At 31.6% G+C, this 21,299-nt stretch overlaps 2 protein-coding genes across 2 annotated transcripts; one reads left to right on the top strand and one right to left on the bottom strand.

Annotated features, from left to right (window-relative positions):
- On the top strand, positions 1-4,683 carry LOC118044128 (disease resistance protein RPV1). The gene is given in 5 exon segments (XM_073406595.1): positions 1-767; positions 894-2,157; positions 2,282-2,605; positions 2,690-3,670; positions 3,758-4,683. Coding segments are annotated over 5 exon segments (3,549 nt in total). The 5' UTR covers positions 1-282; the 3' UTR covers positions 4,253-4,683.
- Positions 4,684-10,050: 5,367 nt separating this feature from the next.
- LOC118044166 (2-methylpropanoate--CoA ligase CCL4) lies at positions 10,051-12,608 on the bottom strand. The gene has a single exon (XM_035052358.2). It carries the CDS (start codon positions 12,326-12,328, stop codon positions 10,373-10,375), a length of 1,956 nt encoding a protein of 651 aa, XP_034908249.1. The 5' UTR covers positions 12,329-12,608; the 3' UTR covers positions 10,051-10,372.
- Positions 12,609-21,299: the final 8,691 nt, after the last annotated feature.

The raw sequence follows: 21,299 nt of genomic DNA, 5'->3' as shown, positions 1-21,299 counted from the left end.
TAATCTTAGTGATCATTTATATTGGGACACCTGTTAGTATTGTACTAATTTGTTTTTTTTTTTTTTTGTTCGGAATGAGACCCTTTTCTTTTCCAAATACATCTTTCAAATTGCAAGGAAAAAACCCCCAAGTGAGGTTTTTTTTGTGGTCAATGGAAGTTTCGAAGGTGATGATGCCCTAAAACGCGGTTCAAAGCAAGCCCCATTTCCATTCTTTCTTCGTCCATAGACTCTAATCTGCTGAATCACAAGGAAGTGTATTTTTTTTTTTTTTTTTTTCACATGGCTTCGACTTCTTCTTCAACAACCACTCCTCAAGAAAAATACGACGTGTTCCTTAGTTTCAGAGGAGAGGACACTCGTGTTTGTTTTGTCAGCCACCTCTATGCTGCTTTGAAGCGGAAACAAATCTCAACCTTCATCGATTACAAACTTAACAGAGGGGAAGAAATTTCTCCATCCCTTTTGAAAGCAATCGAAGATTCCAAGCTTTCTGTCGTTGTTTTCTCTGAAAACTATGCGTCTTCCAAATGGTGCTTGGAGGAACTTGCAAAAATTCTTGAATGCAAGAAAGTTAAAGGGCAGATGGTTATACCCGTCTTCTATCGGGTTGATCCATCTCATGTTAGGAATCAAACTGGAAGTTTTGCCGATGCATTTTCTAGGCATGACCAGTTATTGAAGGAGAAGATGGAAAAAGTGCTCAACTGGAGAGCGGCCATGAGGGAGGCAGCCAATCTATCTGGGTGGGATTCACATAACATTAAGTAAGCTTCTGCTTTCTTGAATTTCAACTTGGGCTTTCATTTTTTGAAACTCTATTGTTTTTGGCAATTGCATGTTTGATTTAATTAAAGCAAATCATTTTTAATCTGATTTGTAGTAGTTTGAGAGTGTTTATTTTCATTAATTTATGTTGCAGTATCAGTTATCGATAACAATGTACTCAGTCTTTTGGGAAATGATGATCTTTTTAAAGGTGTTTGCATTGATTTTGCTATAGAGTGCCTATTGTTCTGTTCTGGTTCTCTCCAACTAACAAATATGTGTTTTGTGTTTATTAGATCTGAGTCTGAATTTGTTGATGACATTGTTAGAGATATATTGAACAAATTGCATCAAACATCTTTGAGTACTCATCATACGAGCCTGATTGGAATTGATGCACGTATTAAGAAGGTTGAATCTTTGTTGAAAATGGAGTCCCAAGATGTTCGGATTGTAGGGATATGGGGAATGGGTGGTATAGGTAAGACAGCTATTGCTGAAGCGGTATATGACAATGTCTCTGCTTAATTTGAAGGGTTCCTCTTTGTTGCAAATGTTAGGGAAGAACTAAAAAGACATGCAGTGGTTGGTTTGCAGAAAAATATCCTTCCAGAATTACTAGACCAAGACATTCTGAACACTGGCCCTTTGAGCTTCGGAAATGCTTTTGTAATGGATAGACTTCGCCGTAAAAAGGTTCTTATTGTTCTCGATGATGTGGATAGTTCAAGGCAGCTAGAGGAATTGTTACCAGAGCCACATGTTTCATTCGGTCCAGGAAGTAAAATTCTTTTAACAAGTAGGGATAAGCAAGTGCTTAGGAATGTGGTCGATGAAATCTATGATGTTGAGAGATTGAACCACCATGAAGCTCTTCAACTCTTTAACATGAAAGCCTTCAAGAATTACAATCCCACAATTGATCATAGTAAGTTGGTAGAAAAGATCGTAGATTATGCACAAGGCAATCCTTTGGCTCTTATAGTTTTAGGTTCTGCTCTCTATGGTAGAAGCAAAGAGGAATGGTGTAGTGTTTTGAATAAGTTAGGGAAAGTTTCTAACCGTGAAATTCAGAATGTGTTGAGAATTAGTTATGATGGGCTTGATGATGAACAGCAAGAGATGTATCTTGATCTTGCATTCTTTTTCAATGGGGCAAATAGGGACCGTGTTACAAAAATTTTGGATGGTTGTTATTCAGCTGCTTGTTCGGATATAAGTGTTCTTTTTGACAAGTCTCTCATCACCACACCTGGCTGCATTGTCAACATGCATGATTCACTACGAGAGATGGCTTTTAGCATTGTTCGTGAAGAATCTAAAATTCCAGGCAAACGTAGTAGGTTATGTGATCCTGAGGATGTATATCAAGCGTTGGTGAAAAAGAAGGTTAAAGCTAAAGTCACTAACTATTCTTATTTTCCCGCCTGTGATATTTTTACCGTGTTGTTACATGTTTTCAAGTAGTCGGAGATGAGTATATTGTTTGCTTATTCTCTACCCTTGATTTTAGGGAACGGAGGCAGTTGAAGGCATATGCTTGGATATCTCTGAATCACGTGAAATGCACTTAAAATCTGATGCCTTTTCAAGGATGGATCGGCTAAGAATTCTCAAATTTTTTAATCATTTTTCCTTGGATGAAATTTTCATAATGGACAACAAAGATAAAGTGCACCTTCCTCATTCTGGCCTCGATTATCTTTCTGATGAGCTGAGATATCTCCATTGGGATGGGTTCCCTTTGAAAACCTTGCCACAAAGTTTTTGTGCTGAAAACATTGTTGAGCTTATTTTCCCTGATAGCAAGATTGAAAAGCTTTGGACAGGTGTACAGGTATGATCATGTCTATACATGAATTATAAATTTAAAAATAGTCAATCTTTTGTTATACTTTTCCCCCTTGTTTTGTTATGACAGGACCTTGTGCATTTAAGACGTATGGATCTCAGTGGCTCCCCATATTTGCTTGAAATCCCAGATCTCTCCATGGCTGAAAACATAGAGAGTATAAATCTTAAATTTTGTAAAAGTTTAATAGAGGTGAACCCCTCTATTCAATATCTCACCAAGCTGGAGGTCCTTCAGCTCAGTTATTGTGACAATCTTAGAAGTCTTCCAAGCAGGATTGGTTCGAAAGTTTTGAGAATTCTTGATCTATATCATTGCATTAATGTCAGAATATGCCCTGCAATTTCAGGAAATTCACCAGTTCTTAGAAAGGTTGATCTACGATTCTGCGCATATATTACAAAGTTTCCAGAGATTTCCGGGAACATAAGATATCTATATTTGCAAGGGACGGCAATCGAAGAGGTGCCTTCATCAATTGAGTTTCTCACAGCACTTGTTAGATTGTATATGACTAACTGCAAACAGCTCTCAAGTATTCCCAGCAGCATCTGTAAACTGAAATCCCTTGAAGTTCTCGGGCTTTCAGGTTGCTCAAAACTTGAGAGCTTCCCAGAAATCATGGAGCCCATGGAATCTTTGAGACGTCTCGAGTTAGATGCAACAGCTATTAAAGATCTACCTTCATCAATTAAATATCTGAAATTCTTGACACAGGTTAAGCTAGGTGTAACAGCTATTGAAGAGCTATCCTCATCAATTGTACAACTGAAATCTTTGACACATCTTGATTTAGGCGGAACAGCTATTAAAGAGCTACCCTCTTCAATTGAACATCTGAAATGTTTGAAACATCTGGATTTAAGCGGAACAGGTATCAAAGAGTTACCGGAGCTGCCATCGTCACTTACAGCTCTAGATGTAAATGACTGTAAATCACTTCAAACCTTATCGAGGTTCAATCTAAGAAATTTCCAGGAGTTGAACTTTGCAAACTGCTTCAAATTGGATCAAAAGAAACTAATGGCAGATGTGCAATGTAAAATTCAGGTGAATCTTCATAAGTTCTCCCTGCTTCTCATGATCATCAATTATATTTTGAATCTCTAATTTCTCCATGTTTTCTGTGTCACTCAGTCTGGAGAGATCAAAGGTGAGATTTTTCAAATCGTTTTACCAGAGAGTGAAATTCCACCATGGTTTCGCGATCAAAATATGGGATCTTCAGTTACCAAAAAGTTGCCCTTAAACTGTCATCAGCTCAAGGGAATTGCTTTCTGCATAGTCTTTGCATCTCCCACACCACTTCTGTCTGATTGTGAGAATTTTAGTTGCAAATGCGATGCCAGAAGTGATAATGGTGAACATGATCATGTCAAGTTATTATGTTATGGTTTGGATCCACAGCCAAAAGCTGCTGTACTCAAGTTAGATGATTCGGATCACATGTTATTGTGGTATGAGAGCACAAGAACAGGTCTTCCTAGTGAATATTCTGGCAGTGAAGTTACATTCGAATTCTACAACAAAATGGAGCATTCCAAGATCAAAAGGTGTGGGGTCTATTTTCTATTTGATAAGAATCGATCCAGCAGTTGTGATGAGGATTCGAGCCACCAGGATGACAACTGACGAGATTTCAGATTTTATCATGGATGATTTGAAACTCCCACCATTACTGGTGAGGGAATTCAATCTTCTTGGTTTAACTGCTACTGAAATATTCAAATTACTTCAAGACTGGGCTGGAAAAGTCTACATCCAACCTGTCAGATTATCTTGATGTCCTCCTTTGCTTCTTGAGTTTTGCGCATTTCGTTCTCCTACAGGGCATCACATCTTCAATCTCTAACTCGATTCACCCGGTAATTCACCCTTTCTATTCTTATTTTTTATTTTTTCTTCTTGAAAGTATTCTAATTTTTATTGTCAGTACTGTTGTCTCTAAAACACTAATTAATATTGGCGGAGCAAGCATGTAACGACCCCAATTTTATTTACACAACATTCTATGCATGCCTCTACCTCTTTTATTATTATTGAAAATCCAGGGTTTTTTTTTTTTTTTTTTTTTTTTGTGCTTAACTAAAAATCCGACAGAATTTCCTTTATTTTTAGTATTAAGTTATCAATTCCAAAATATTTATAACTTGCAAACAGTAATTCCAATGTTTGTTCCACTATTTGAGACTTCCTTTAATCTAACCATAAGAACTTTTCATTTTCTTCATTATTCACTCAAATAAAACAAGTATTACAAAAAATGTGAGAAGTAAATTGGTTACAACTGAAGACACATGTTCTTTTGAAAACAAATTGAAGGTAGACATGCTTCAACAACAATTATTTTAAATGCATTATCCATAATTAATTTAGATATGTAAATTTTTGGATACAAAATGATATTACAAAGCAAAATATGTCTTCTCCCAGTTATATCATTTGATTAAACAAAAAGATACAAATTCATGAATCTACTACTTATTGTGGTGTTGAGAGGTATTTTAAAATTTATTTAATACCGAGAATATAATCTGATTTATACTTAATAATAATTTAATATTATCTCCTGGGCAAGAACATTTATCAAACAATTAATTTCTTAATATGTCCTTATCCTTGCAATTCAATGTTATTAGCACAATTTTTAGCACAATTTTGAAGACTTGCCAACATTATTTACATTATTTCTAACCTAAACCTAGCTTTTATTCTATTACTAAATCAATTGGTTTTTTAATCGCCTATTAATCAAGACATTAATCCTATTAACCAAAACAATAATCTTAATGTTGTGTTTCTCTAATTGATCATTATCCAGGATACTAATCCTATTAACAAAAGAATTAATAATTACTTTTCTCCAATTACCCATAAATCAAGGCATTGATTCCATTAATGAGGAACGAGTCTTTTCAATTATTTATTAACTAGAGCACTAATCCTATTAACTAGAAAATTAGTTTTTCTTATCTTTCATTATCTAGGATACTAATACCATTAACTAGAAAATTAATTTCTTTAATTTTCATTAATCAAAACACTAATCTTATTAACTAGAAAATTAATTTCTCTAATTTTCATTAATCAAAACACTAATCTTATTAACTAAAAAATTAATTTCTCCTATTGCCTAGTAACCATGATACTAATCCCATTTACAGGGAATGAGTTTCTCTAGTTGTTTAATATTTTTCAAATAAAAATCAAGATACAATTAAAAAAAAATTGCAATTACAATTTAATTAATATTGTAGTTGTAAGGTGCCGAGCACCCATCTAATATCTGAGTGTATATAATGGTTCCCTGCTATTGAATAGGTTTCATGACCTCTCTTATACTATTATAATCAATGTCATTTGTCATTGATCATCATAAAGATCAATTTTATTTTCCATATAGATTTTAAATTTTTTTTATTTAATTGAATTGACAATTCTAAATTTTTATCATGTATAAATGTGTTTTTTTTTTTTTGCAATTTGATCATTAGTCCCACGTTAAGTGTTCAAGTCATCATCATTAAACATACATATTATGCTAAATTAAATCAAACAATTCTCATCTCCCTTAAACAAACTCAAAAGAACAAAAAATAAATAATAATTAAGAAAAAACTAAAACACAAAATCAGACCAAAACTAGACATTAGCCAAAACGGTCTGACCATCAAACGGTCTGACAGTTTCGAGAAATGGTCTGACTATTTCTTAAATCAATCTAGTTGTTTCCCAAAATAACAAGATCGTGTTTGGTTCTTGGAAATTTCTCTCTTCTGTTTCTTTCTAGTTGAATGCACCATTATGGAAATAATTTCCTGCTTACTTGATCTTTATTCATGTTTATAAATAATATTCTAACATAATACTCCAAATTAAATCAATAAATTTCTCTAATTCAAATTCTATAATCATATATAACATCATTCAAGCTCTCATTCATGGAATTATCCAAATCAAACATAATAAAAGTCATACTTACCTTGAAATAACAAAGATTCAAAAAGAGATTTAAGGATGAAAATCAACTCTTTATCCTTCTCTTTCTTTCTTCTCTCACCAACCCTTGTTTATTTTTGTGTTTTAAAAGAGTTTTTTGAAAAAAAATAATTTTATTTTTATTTTTTTCTTTGCTTTAAATTAATATATTTTTTTTATGTTTTCAGATTATTTTGATATGTTAATGTCAAAATTAATTTTTATAAAATAAAAAAAATATTATTTTAATACTTTTCATTCTAAAAATTATTTTAAAAAATAACTGTAATGACACTCTTAGCCACTCCAATCCAAAATGAAACTGCATTGAGATGAAGAAATACGGAGGTTGGGTTTCAACTTTCAAGGGCTTCTTATGCTTTGAAATCGAATTGCCTTGAAGAAGGAAGGCCACTTAAAAAGGCAAATAATTTGTTTTTATTTATTTATTTATACTTTCTATATTCTAAAGAACACTTTGCTGTAATCAAGACTGGAGTCCAATCAACTTGCTACGAGTTAGCCAAATAACCCACAAGATGCCAGTAGATAACATACAGATAGCCTTCCTCTGAAATTTTCCTTCACCCAGAAAATGCCATTTTTGTAACGTTTGTTCAACAGTCCTAGCCAGTTAATGAACCGGTTCCATAATTTCCAAGATTCATAGCATGCACCATGTTATAAATAACTACCATTTATCTTTCTTATGTTCTTTATTTCAGCAGTACTTATTTGAGATAATTATTGGTACTAAGGGATTTTTCTTCTTTAAGTTTGCCTTAATTTTGTGTCAAAGTTGGCTTATATTTAGTAAGATAGAAAGAAGCAATTTAGATTATTACTAGCCCTTGTGCCAGCACTATCTTAGGGCCAAATTATTTTTTTTATACAAAAACTGTTGTTCAGATACCGCAAACATATTTTAAAACTGAAAATAAAATATAAGACTTCGGTTATAGAGCCAATTGGATCGAATAAGTTGATTTTATTTTAATAATGTTTTTTATTAATGTTTTTCATTGAATTGCAAATAACAACAATAACAATAATAATAATTTTTATTAATATCTTAAATACTTTTTTATATTTTTTTACTGCTTGTTATAAATACCATTTATCTTTCTTATGTTCTTTATAAATTAATAAGTTGATTTTATTTCAATTATATATATATATAAAGGAAACAACAGTGTATGGATCAAATTAAAAAAGAAAAGTGATTAGGATACCATGAGAAAAATATATTTTCAAAAAAAAGGGTAAATGATGTATCTCAATTTACAACTTATTAAATATAGAAAAACAAAATAGGATAAATAAAGGACATAAAAAAAATTTGTTCTTATTAATCTGAGTTAACATGACAAACTTGTAACCCCAGTAATTAGGGTCAAGCCAACACATGATATTCTACCAAACCTGCAATCCAAATCACAAGATTAAATTACCTTAATAAAAAATAAAGAGAGTATAACTTTTCAAGCCCTTAACCCTGGGAATTAAATTGGAAATACCCTATCTGGGAAAAAAAAAAAACATAAAACTCAATCCCAACCAATTAAATGTTGAAAGATTAACTTGGAAAAAGAATATTAATTACACAAAAGGATAAAAAAAAAATGATAGTTAAAAGAATGAGAATCAAAATTGATATACAAAATAAATTTTATTTTTGATTGAAGGGTGAAATTAAAAAAAAAATTAATTGAATAAAAGGACTAAAAAAATTTAAAAGAATGAGGATCAAAATTGAAATAAAAAAATTATAGATTGAAGGGTGAAATTCAATATAAAAATTAATTCAATAAAAGGCCTAAAAATATAATCAAAAGAATGAGGATCAAATTAGAAAAAAAAATACCAAATTGGGATGAAAGGATGAAATTGAAAATAAAAAAAAAAACTTCTATAAAAAAGCCAAGAACAAAAATTATAATAAAAAGAATAAGAACTGAAGTTGAAAAACCTACAACAAAATAGACCAAATTATAATTTTTTAAAGAGGAGAGATAAAATAAAAAGAAAAGAAAAGAGAAAAGGTGTACTACTAACAAGCTAAATCATCATCATTGACACGTGTCATTCTATCAAGGGGGGAAAACATGGTGATGGTTAAAATGACACAATGGAACATCATTTTTAGACGTGGGAAGGTGCCTTCCACATGTTAGGGAGTGAGCTTCGTGTGCCCCATTTTGTTATTTTTTTATATATATTTACGTATCAAATTTCTCCTAAGATGACTTAATAATAATAAAAAAAACCATTGTAAAAAAAACGAAAAACTCTTTGACTTCAAATTTTATATTTTATATTTTAAGAAAAATTTCCTCATTTCATTATGCTTTTTCAATTTAATTTTTTTTTATATATTTGATAAAATGTCAAATTGCTCCTCACTTGACACTATAATAACTAAAAAAATCATTGTGGAAACACAAAAATGTCAATTAAGGCTAGTTTTATGATATTTTGGTATTTGTTCCCATTCAATTTAATAATAAAAAATAGAGCATGTAAAAAGATATCAATGCCTTTGATGTCTAGTATTTATTGTTTTAGGTGGAAAAATAAATTATCATTATATTATTTCAATAAAGAATATTTTTTAGTCTATAAATACAGTATTTTTCCAAGTTCATTTAGCTTTTTTGATAATTTTACTTAACATTTATCAAGGGTTTGATAACTACTTAAGCCAAAGATAATTGTTCATTGTTGCTTTCAGTAACTGCAAAATTCAATTAAAAAAATTATAACTTTTTTTATTGGACCTACTATAGTGTGAATAGTAATATAGTCTACTCAATCCGAGTTCAAACTTTGAAAAATTGATTTTTTTGGTTTGACGGCCAAATAAGTATACTTGGTTCTTTTAACCTTGAATTTTAAATTGAAAATATTCTTTAATATTAAATTTAGCGATAGATATCAATAACTTAATAACATTCTTCAAGATAGAGATCAATTTAGAGATCAAAGGAGTGTTTTTGGTTCACTCATTTAGATTTATAGGGTGCTTGATCTTCAGCCACTAGCTAACTTTGTATATTTTGGACCAGATGATACCTACAATCAATTGAATATTTTGGACCCGATGATACCTACAATCAATTGAATATTTTGGACCCATGATACCTACAATATTTTGGACCCATGATACCTAAAATCAATTGAATATTTTGGACCCATGATACCTACAATATTTTGGACCCATGATACCTAAAATCAATTGAATATTTTGGACCCGATGATACCTACAATCAATTGAATATTTTGGACCAGATGATACCTACAATCAATTGAATATTTTGGACCCGATGATACCTACAATCAATTGAATATTTTGGACCCGATGCAAAGTCATGCATGCCATCTGCTTTAATTAACGTCGACACTAAATACTTAACCAAATTTATCAATTTCAAAATGACAATTTATGTTGCAAGAGAATGGTGAAGATCAACAGGATTAACTTTTACCTATTAAGAACTTATGCTAGTCGAAGACAAACACGAAACTGTTCTTTTCCTCGCTTTTTGGACAAAGGCTATTACATGCTGCGTTACCATCTCTTGATCGTGTCGTACCTGGTGATTGAAAGAGACATGATAGCTGTTTTGGTATGGGATAACTGACAAGTCCATCGGAGGAAAACGTACAATTTCACACACAAAACAAATCGCTATTAATAGGACACCAATTTGGAGCAGATGGGAAGGCCGTTGCGCCAACTTCCTCTTAAGTTTCAAGAATTAATGTTCTTGAAGCTCAGAGGAATCGAGCATGAGTGTTGCACAAACGATGTGGCTGATGGAGCACTGTTCCTTGGTTCTTTTGAAAGATACTGAATATTTCAGAACCTCTTTTTCTGGCAAAATATGTGCTTTGACTGAAGTTGTACAGAGAAACGGGACGACAACGGGGAATGGGAACGCAAATGGAGGTGGAGATGGGAGTGGGGATAAGGATGTTTACGGCGGCCTTGACAGGGAATGGGGTGGGAACAAAGGGTGTTTGAAGCCATCTAGGAGAACGTAGAGGCAGATAAAAACCACTCCCGACCTGTCCGGTTGCCATTTTTACCTTCGAAGAATCCACGCCCTTGGCATATTCTCTGAGCAAATACTTCTGAATCTTCCCAGTTGATGTCTTTGGAAGCTCATCTTTGAACACCACGGTTTTTGGTACCATATAATGCGCCATCTTTTCCCTGCAATAATCAATTATATCTTTCTCACCAGGTTTGTTAGCCAAACCATTTTTCAAACTCACAAATGCGCATGGTGTCTCGCCCCAAAACTCATCAGGCCTAGCCACCACAGCTGCCTCGTTAACAGCAGGATGTGTATACAACACAGACTCGATCTCTACACTGCTAATATTCTCTCCACCACTAATGATCACGTCTTTGGACCTATCTTTGACCTCTAAATATCCATCTGAGTGTATAACACCCACATCTCCCGTGTAAAACCAACCATCTTTCATGCACATCGACGTGCCTAATGGATCTTTAAAGTAACCTAACATTACGCTCCCACCTCTCAAAACAACTTCACCAAGTGATACCCCATCTCTTTCCACACTCTTTCCTGTATTGGGATCCACAGCGCCCATCTCAGTGAAGCCAACAATCGGAACTCCTTGTCTTGACTTTAGTCTAGCTCTCTCACTTGCTGGAAATGTATTCCACTTTGGTTTCCACGCACACGAAGTGACCAGCCCTGCTGTTTCAGTTAAACCGTATCCATGACTCACCACAAAACCAAGTGACTCTGCCCGGAAAAGCACGGCGGATGGCGGTGGAGCTCCCGCGGTTAAAATTTGAACTGGGTTTTGTAGGCGTTCCGCGTTGGGAGAGTTTGTTAGCATGTTTAGCACCACAGGTGCGCCACACATGTGAGTGACCCCGTGCATTTTGATCAAGCTGTAGATCGTAGGGGCTTCCACTCTACGAAGACAGATGTTGGTCCCGCCAACAGCTGCCATGCCCCACGGATAACTCCACCCATTGGCGTGAAATATCGGCAGGGTCCACAGATACACTGCTTGTTTTGGTAGGCTCCAATCAATCAAGGATCCAATGGTTACGGTGAAAATTCCTCTGTGGGATAGTACCACACCTTTAGGAGCTGAGGTAGTACCTGATGTGTAGTTTAAAACCACAGGGTCCCACTCACTTTGTGGCTGGACCCACTTGAACTCAGGATCTCCTTTCTCCACCATGCTTTCATAAGTACACAAATCTACGGATAGTGATGGTGGTGGTGGTGCTTCTTCCTCATCGTCCGTAATGAGGACGAGGGTAGGGCGTGGAGTCTCAGGTGGAAACAAAGAGAGGGCTTCAAGAATAACATGAAGTGACAAATAATCAACGAAGACGAGCTTTGACTCACTGTGACGCAGGAGTATGGAAATGGTCCTAGCGTCAAGACGGGTGTTGATGTTGTTGAGGATGGCACCAGACATGGGCACGGCAAATTGAAGCTCATACATGGCAGGAATGTTAGGGGCCACAACGGAAACCACTTGACCCGGCTTGATGCCATTGGATGATAGCGAAGATGCAACCTTGAGACATCGACGGTAGGTTTGAGACCATGTGTAAGTGGTGCTGTTGTAGATGATCGATGGGCAATCACCATAAACAGTGGCAGCTCTTTCCAGGAAGCCTATGGGTGTAAAAGGGCATGAGCTAGGTGGCAATGGCTTTAGTTCTTCCATCTTGCTCTTGGCTATTAGTTTGTTGGAATGCTAGATAAAAGGTGAGCTCAGGGCTAGGGGATGGCTGTAACTTATAGAGGAGGAGTGTTATTGCAAACCGTCGGCAATTTAAAGCAGTTGGTATGGCAATCCATTCAATGATGGAAAATTATAAGCTACACGATTTGTCAGAACGGAAATTGTTTTCATAACAACTATCCCTATATATCATGATATTTTGTATATATATATGAAAGAATTTGGACAGTGTATGTTATCCAAAGATGATAGGTTCGCTCATTTATTTTTGGAGAGTGTATTTGTCTCACACTAATCTTTATTTGTAGCCTTCTTTAATGCTTGTGGATTCGTTTTATTGAGCTTTTTCTAATGATTTAAGAGATATCGTATCAAAACTTTGATCTCATTTTTCTTATTTTTCTTTCATTCTTTTCTTTCCTGTCTTCTTTTGTAGGTTCTGCAAATTTATTTCTCGATTTTCTTCTACTACCATTGGATCTACATGTTCTTTTTCCTTGATGGATGCGATTAGTACTTTTGTGCAACCTTGACCCTGCAATCTTTTTCTTCTTCTTTTTTTTTTTGTATTTTTGGGAGGGTTGTTTATACATTTTAACAATTTATTATATTTAAAAAAAACTTGCAATTGGGAAACTGTAGTATTTCCAAGTTATGCTATTTTTAAATAATAATAAAAAAAAAACTAAACTAAATAAGGAAGCTCGTATAGTATTGTGTTACTTATACAATGTGTTACTTATATTGACTATTTTGAGCCTCATTTGAGAATAAGAATAAATCGCGTTCCAAGATATGATGATGGTGAACTACCTTCGAGTGAGAACTTGTCAATATTCTTCAATTCTAGACAACCTGTACCAAAAAATAATGCCATTAGAAGATATTTGTTTAAACTAGAATTCAAACAAACACATAATTATTTGTTATTTAACTGTGATTAGTTATGACCTTTTATTTAGTAAGTATATATACTATTTAAACTTCATTATAAATGGACTATTTATCTCTTGTAATATCACAAACTCATACATTGTTGAATACCTAGATCGTAGGTAATATTGCTAATATCTACTATCTAATAACTCATAGCTGACCGAATCATAAATCTTTTTATTACAAGATGAATAACTTACCACGTGATTTAGAACACATGTAAATACTATCAAAAACTTATTATATATCAAGATACTTAATGTCATTACAAAATTCTCATTTATTGTTCATTGTTGTACTTGATGACAAGATTTATCAATTGGAAATGAATGTTAATGCTACATTGTCTTTACCGAGTCTGGTCTTGAAAGAAATATGAAGTGCTACAATGGATATTTTATCAATGAATACGAGTTTTATATTGAAAAATATAAGCAGGGTAGAAAGACATATAAGAGTGAGGTTTGTATTAAGGGATTGACTTCTAATGAGTTTGAAGTTGACTATTATGGAAATTAAAAGATGTATTCGAATTGCAATATCATAAGAAGCATAATAAAGTCTTTTTATTCAAATGTTATTGGTATGACACCATTGACAGAGGAATCAGAGTAGATCTTCATCATGGTTTGGTAGAAATTAACTAAAAAGCTAAACTCTGCAACATCAACAATGTCTTTGTTTTTGCTAAGCAATACCAGCAAATTTATTACATATACACCATTTTCTTTAGAAAGGATCGTTCAAGAATTGATTGGTTATCCATATTGAAAACCAAACTCATGGGTCGTGTTGAGGTTGTTTAAGATAAGAACGATGACTCAAATATGGAAGATGATGTTTTTCAACTTAGTGAGTTGGTTGAACCATATCAAGTTGTTGTATTGATTGGCTTAGAAGAAAATTCAAATTTTTGCTTCTTCGATAATATTTCTATTTATGTTGACGCTGCGAAGTTGAATGTTGTTTTGAGCTGCAACGGACAAGCACCAGTCAATGAAGATTATGATAGCATTGATATCAACGTAGAAGATTGTGATGGAGCTGATGATGAGTTAATTAAAAAAGAAGAAGAAGAAGAAGAAATTCTGACTAACTATCAAAAAATAAAAGTGTAATGCCATAAACTATAATGTAATAGTTATTGACAAAACAAAAAAAATATTTATTTTATTATTATTAGGTGAACTTGTGCTATTGTGTTGTGTGTGCAGCTTTCAAGTTAGGTATTTGTAGGATGAATAAATAAGGAATACAAATACAATCTGACGTCATTCATTGTGCAAAACATCAATGGAAATACCGACGATTCGTGTCCATCAGTGTATTCAAGAGGTAATGAGAAATGTTCCCCTCCCCCTAACACTATTCACTATGTAAAACACCGATGAAAATACAAACAGTTTGTGTCCGTTGGTGTATTTCAGAGGCAAAGGGAATTGTTCCCCTCCCTTTAGCATTGTTCATTGTGCAAAACACCGATGGAAATACTAACGGACTGAAAATTATTGATGTATTCCACAAGCGAAGGGAACTATTCCCCTTCTCATGTCGATGATGGCAATTAAAGTTCACTAAGTTAGTGGCACGTTTCTCGAGGAAATTACCGACGGATTGCGAATTCTAATGCGTTGGTAATTAATTTATCTCTTACTATGTACTATTTAAAGTTTTATTTATGGAATCACAGATAGACCTCAAAAAATCTAGAGGGTTTTTTTAAAAATCTTAGTGAAAAAAAGAAAATTTTAAAGTGAAGTTATCGAGGAAATTGTCTACGAAATAATTTAAAATAATGATATTTAATAGTCCGTCAATGATCCCCATTGTAAAATGTAGTATAACACTCAATGAGGGCACCAGAAGTTCATATTTTGTTTTCTCAATCTCACAATCGCTCTCCTCTCTCTCTCTCTCTCCAATCCTCTCCTCAAATTTGTAATAAACGTAGTGGAAATCAAGTTTTTTCTCTCAACATAATTAAAAGGTTTGTGTGGTGAATCTTTTGACAAATTTTTTTCTTAGTTTTCTTCTTTTCTTTAATTTATTAATGTTTTTTTGTTTTTTTTAATATCACATGTAGATAAACTTTAAAAGTAAGCATGTCATTAAAGTAAGAGTTTTTCATTCCTATGGCCTATATTTGTTTTCGTATTTTTTTTATCTATTTTTTTTTTTGTCTACATTGCAATAATTTTTTATTCTTTTTTTTTTAATTTTAATTGTTATTGTCAAATTTGTAGTATAAATGTCAATTGAATATATAGGATTAAATTTAATTACAAAAAAATTCTTGTCAATTTAAGATTAAAAACATTATCATGTTGAAAATGAGATGAAATTGAATAATCCAAAATTGTTAGTAAAAATAAAATAAAATAAACTAGTTTGTGGCATATGTGTTGTATATTTGCAGGATTGAAAATTATGGGTAGTTTCCAGTATAAGGGAGGTGTTGCTGGATTTATTTTTTTAAAAAAAATCAAAATTGATTATCAAATATTCATCAAATTTGTGTAGTTGCATAAGGGAAAATCAATTGCACGTCGTAAGCATATAATCGTAGCTAGTTCTTCTAGCAGCAATGATGACAATAATGTGTTATTAGGTACCGACCAATAAGAGGCACATGAGTCAAATCATGAAGCTTCCTCTTCGAGTGCAGTTCCACAATATAGAGGTGGTGTCCCTTTACAGTGGGATCCATTCACCCACAAGTACGAGACACATTAGAAGGACGATCTTTCAATATAAGTTTGTTTTGCTTTGAATTGGTTTATGTTTAACAATTTATGAACAAATAATACTTCATTAAATTTATTGATTTTACAGTAGTACAAACATTGAGGTTGCCCGAGTAATAATATTGACATTTAAATCATCAATGAAAATTCCAATTTTTTAATATAGCAAGTTTCCAAACATCCTAATATGAAACCTCATGTTGATGCATGGTTTACAAAATTTAAGGTTAGTGTTAACTTAAAATTCATACTATTTTTTATGTTAATTCCTTTACTTTATTGAAATTATTGATTTATTTTTTACAATTTTTTTAATGCAAGAGTAAATTTGAATGGGATAGAGCAAATAATAATGTTGCAAGGATGCTTTAAGAGAATCACATTACAAGTAGGTAACTTCAAAAATAATACAATAATTTTTTAACAAATGTTAAATATTAAAATTTCATTTGTCATTAACTCATATGGGAATATGTTTGTATCATGTAGGTTCCGTGATTTTTCGTATGAGTAAAAAAAAATCTAAAAACTTTGCCAGATAAAATGCTTTACCACTCTGGAATAACGTGACATTTTGGAAGGATTTCAGACCATCATACATCTCGGAGAATATTTGGGAAGAATATATATAGCATAGGACATCCGAGCATTTCACAAGACACTCACAATCCGGTGTGGGGAACTAGAGCTAGCAAATTCATGGTTTGGTTACCACGTACACCGGTGGCTCCATTTCGTTTATTTCGCATACGAAGCGGGTGATAAGATTAATTTTAACCCCATCTATCTTTAATTAATTTGTTATTATTTATAAATATATTTCACTTGCAACATTTTTTTTCTTATAGGTTACGGATCTTGAACGTGAATCAAGCCTAATGGAGCTTTTTATGGAGATGCACGTACAGAATGAAGACCGCCAAAAAAAGGTGCAACAGTTCATCAAACGCTTAAGACTTTGTGGTATGTTTGTTTAACCATTTTATTTCATAAGTTATTATTTTCTTGAATTGAATTTGATGATTTCATTTTTTTTTATTTTCAAGAGACATATAACAGTCGGTTAAGGAAGAGATAGGAGGAAGATCCTTCGACTCACTTGGATTTCAATCTAGATTTGTGGATGGAGGTTGGATCATCTTGTGGACCCGATAGAAATCGGGTGTACGGACTCTCCAACACTACGACCAAGAACTTGTAGACGACCTATAGTGTCTTAACCATTGGGAGCTTGCAATTGATATCGAGCACCAGTCTCAAGAGTACGCGACCTTGTAAGAACATACGGTCCATCTCATTGAAAATTATGAACAACTCCTTGTAGATTATAAAGAACTCTGTTGAATGGTCATTGATATGAAATCACAGATGAGTGGTACGTGTGCACCCATTTTTTGGCCATATGGTACCGGAAACAACTATCCTCCTCCTCCTCCAGCGTCATCTTTGTTCTAGTTTAATTTTATTTGAACATATAAATTTGTAATGAATATTTGGCTTTTATATTAAGATAATTTATTTTTACATACTTGAATTTTATACAATTTTATTTTTTAATTATGTTTTCAATGGAGTTTTTTAAAAAACATATTTTTTTATTATTACATACGTAGTTATCAATGGACTCAATATGTCGGTATATTTCAGAGAGTTGAAATTTTTTTACTACATATGCCATTTCAACTGTTACATCACCGGTGAAATTATTTCGTCGGTATTTTATAGAGGGTTGGAATAAAATTACTCCAAATGATATTGCCAATCACAGATGAAATTATTCCGTCAATATATTTCAGTAGGTAATTTATTTTTTTTGCGAGCATTTTATGTCTATAAAACCATCGGGTTTCTCTTTTTTTACCAACAGAAAAGAAATTACCAACAAAAGATTTATTGACATATATTTTTCATCCGTGAATCAATCAGTAAAAAGCATGCTGATAAAATAATAAAATAAATACCAATAAAATATTCCATCAATAAAATTGTTAATTGTAGTAGTCTTTAAATTGTATGACCTCTCGGATTAGCTTGCACGTTATGTACTCCTCAAGCCAAGTCAAATGGCAGCCGCCTTTGCTGAGTGTCTAGCTAGCTAAAGGACTTATCTTTCGTTTTCTACGTTTTCTTTTACTTGCAATGTTTCCTGGAAATTGATCTATATATGAATCCAAAAGGATCTGTATGAAGATTTCATACATTTTTATAAACAATACTTAAATTTCATTCTCTTTAAAGCTGAAATCATCCCCGTTCTAAACAAATCCCTATTTTTGAGCCATTACGAAAATGGACCTTGTGTTCACAAACTTCGAGATAAGCTCACCATGAGTCCGTAACTCACAATTTATATATTCATATAGAAGATGAAAGTTGGACACAAACAAAATAAAGTTGACTAGATCATTTATTAGCGGTATGCTACGGGCTTTATCAATTTAAAAGAAAAATTCAGACATTGCTAAAATGTTACAAAAAAATAAAAATAAATAAACCATGTAGTAATTAACTTGATATGACCTGATCGATTTAGTAAATCCTAAAACAACATGGACAATTAGAAAATAATAGTTTGAATAAAGAAAATTTCAAGATAACATCGTTTTTTTTTAAAATAAAAAAAAATTAAGATGATAATATATTAGATGAACTAGGTCAATCCAGATTAGCATGTAAAATTCATGACCTGAATCATGAAACTGTAGTAACCTCATTTAAAGCAAATAAAATATATATATGCATTGTAGCCTAATTCTTAATAAACTCATTGTTGAAGAATGAAATTGAAAAAAAAATCGATTAAAAAATAAAAAGAAATGGACTCGAGTCAATTCAGGTTAATTTGTCAAACTTGAATCATGAGATCGAAATAAATCAATAGACAATAAATCAAAAAAAATTATGAAACTCAAATCCCAATAAATTAATCCAATGTTAAAGGATAAATTTTTCAAAAAAAAATCAATTAAGAAAAAAACAAAAAAAAAAACTCGAGTTAATATAGGTTAAACCACCAAACCCTATACTAATTCCTAATTAATCCAAATATTGAAGGATAAAATTAAAAATAAAATTAATTATAAAAAAGAACAAAAAAACCCAAACCCTAATTAACCAGATTAATCCATAAAACTCATGATCCGGGGTCATGAAAATATGATAACCTCTTATAAAATAAATCAATATAAATTATGAAGTTTAATCTCCCAATAAATTTAATGTTAAAAGATAAGATTGAAAAAAAAAACTAAATTTAAAATAAATAAAATGAAAAAACTACTATTCTAATGAATAGTAATTTGTGAGGAGAGGAACAATAATTTTTTATCCTTGATTAGTTTTTGTTAATTAAAACTTAGTTCTTAGATGTTATGGAAACAAATCAATCAATTCATGTACTTTAGATAATTAATTAAATAGTGTTAACTATGTATGATTTAAAATTTATTTTTCTTACCATTTCATTTTGTTTTTTTTTCATTTCAGATTTAATCTTTGATATATTTTTTTATCTTGGTACTTTTTGGAATTGATAATTTTTTTTTTCAATTTGATTCTTTAACATTGAGTTAGTTGGAAATTAAACTTCTCATTGATATCAGATATAGGATTTCATGGATTGTGAGTTTGAGAGATTAATACATGTTTAGGAGGTTTACTCCAGCTTTTTTTTTAAAAAAGAAAAGATCATGTTTTTTAATTTCATCATTCAATATTTACTCAATTAGAGATTAGACTAAGTTATTTTATTTCTATAGAATTTTTCACTAGTTTTAAAAATAACATAGGTTATCTCAGATATTTTTATTCGTTATTCTCTATTAAATTTTACTATCTTAAAAAAAGTTATTTTTGAATTAAATTAAATTAATTGACTGAGTATAAACATGTGATTTTCACTTCAAGATATTTGTTTGGTTTGATTTATGGGTAATTGTTTTGACACCGCATGTAATCTTTTTCGATGTTGATGTTGTTATGGGGACGATCATAATGGTGTTAAAACTATCTCAATGAGTTTTTTTTATGGTAGAGTAATAGTTATTATGGAGTAACAGTGAGTCTCTAACGAGTTTTTTTTCTTCTCCTAAATATTATTTTGACAAGTTATTTTTAATAGTTAATTATTGCTATATTTTCTTTATTAACTTTATTAATGTAAATTTTTTTTAATTATGTTAATAAATTAATCAAGTCCAGCCAAAGCAATTTAAAACGATTGAATCTTAGTTTTTATTTTACTTTTTAGAATATGTAGGAGACTATCCTTATATAGACATGCTAACCAATTTTTTTCATCCATTAACGGAGAGAAGTAACCTCAAAACAAAAATAAAAGAAAAGGAGATGGCTGCTGGTATTAAAATGGCAACGATTTGCAGAGTTAGGGTGAAATGTCATGTCAATGCGAGCAAACAATCAAATCGATCAAACTAATTTAGAATCTCTCTGTACCATGGGATTTGGTCCCACGACACCAAATGTACAAATATACTGAAAATAGTGAATTAAAATGACAGCTGTTGGCAATTAACTTGAGGTTTTTTTTATAAATAAAATAATGGGAAAATTATTTTAAAAAAATAAGTCACCTAAATAATAAGTGTGACATATTGTCTCAATTAAATTTTAAAGGTTGTGGTAATTACAATGGCACAATTAATTAATATATTTAATTAGTTGTTAGTTTGCTAAATATCTGTATTTATTTACTTCAAAGTAAAAAATGTAATATAATAGTTAAAAATATGAATCTTGATATTTATTTATACTAATTTCAGGAATATCAATTATAATATTTACTAACACCATAGTCATAAATATTATAAACAAATTATTAATAACATAATACAATATAACCTTACTAATTTAAAACAAAACAATTAATGCAATCTATTTTAGATAAAACTTTTTTAAAAGTAATAATATCTTTTTTCTTGTATAATTTGTCTCGTACTATATAATTTTTGTTAATTAATTAAAGTTTCTAATGATTAGAATATTATATGATGACTCTTTAAATAAGACATTTTCTTTTAAAAAACCAAGATGTTAGATATCTATTTTTTTTTCTTAATTCTTAAAGATTATTATAATGTGAGGTGCGACAATTACAATGACAATTAATATATTTAAATAATTTCTTGTTTTATAAACCTTCTGCATAGCATGTGCAAATGTGATGGATTTACTTTATTATGAGTTTGTTTGGGGTAATGGTGCAATTTTTGTTTGAAATTTTGAAATGTTTTTATATTTAAAATTAATTTTTT

This window comes from Populus alba, chromosome 19 (genome assembly GCF_005239225.2).
Source record: "Populus alba chromosome 19, ASM523922v2, whole genome shotgun sequence".
NCBI lineage: Eukaryota > Viridiplantae > Streptophyta > Magnoliopsida > Malpighiales > Salicaceae > Populus > Populus alba.
The sequence above is the reverse complement of the archived record's forward strand: the minus strand, read 5'-3'. Positions and strand labels throughout refer to the sequence as shown.

Excerpts from the sequence above, each read along its gene's own strand:
- LOC118044166 (XM_035052358.2), bottom strand. The coding sequence starts at position 12,328 with ATGGAAGAACTAAAGCCATTGCCACCTAGCTCATGCCCTTTTACACCC.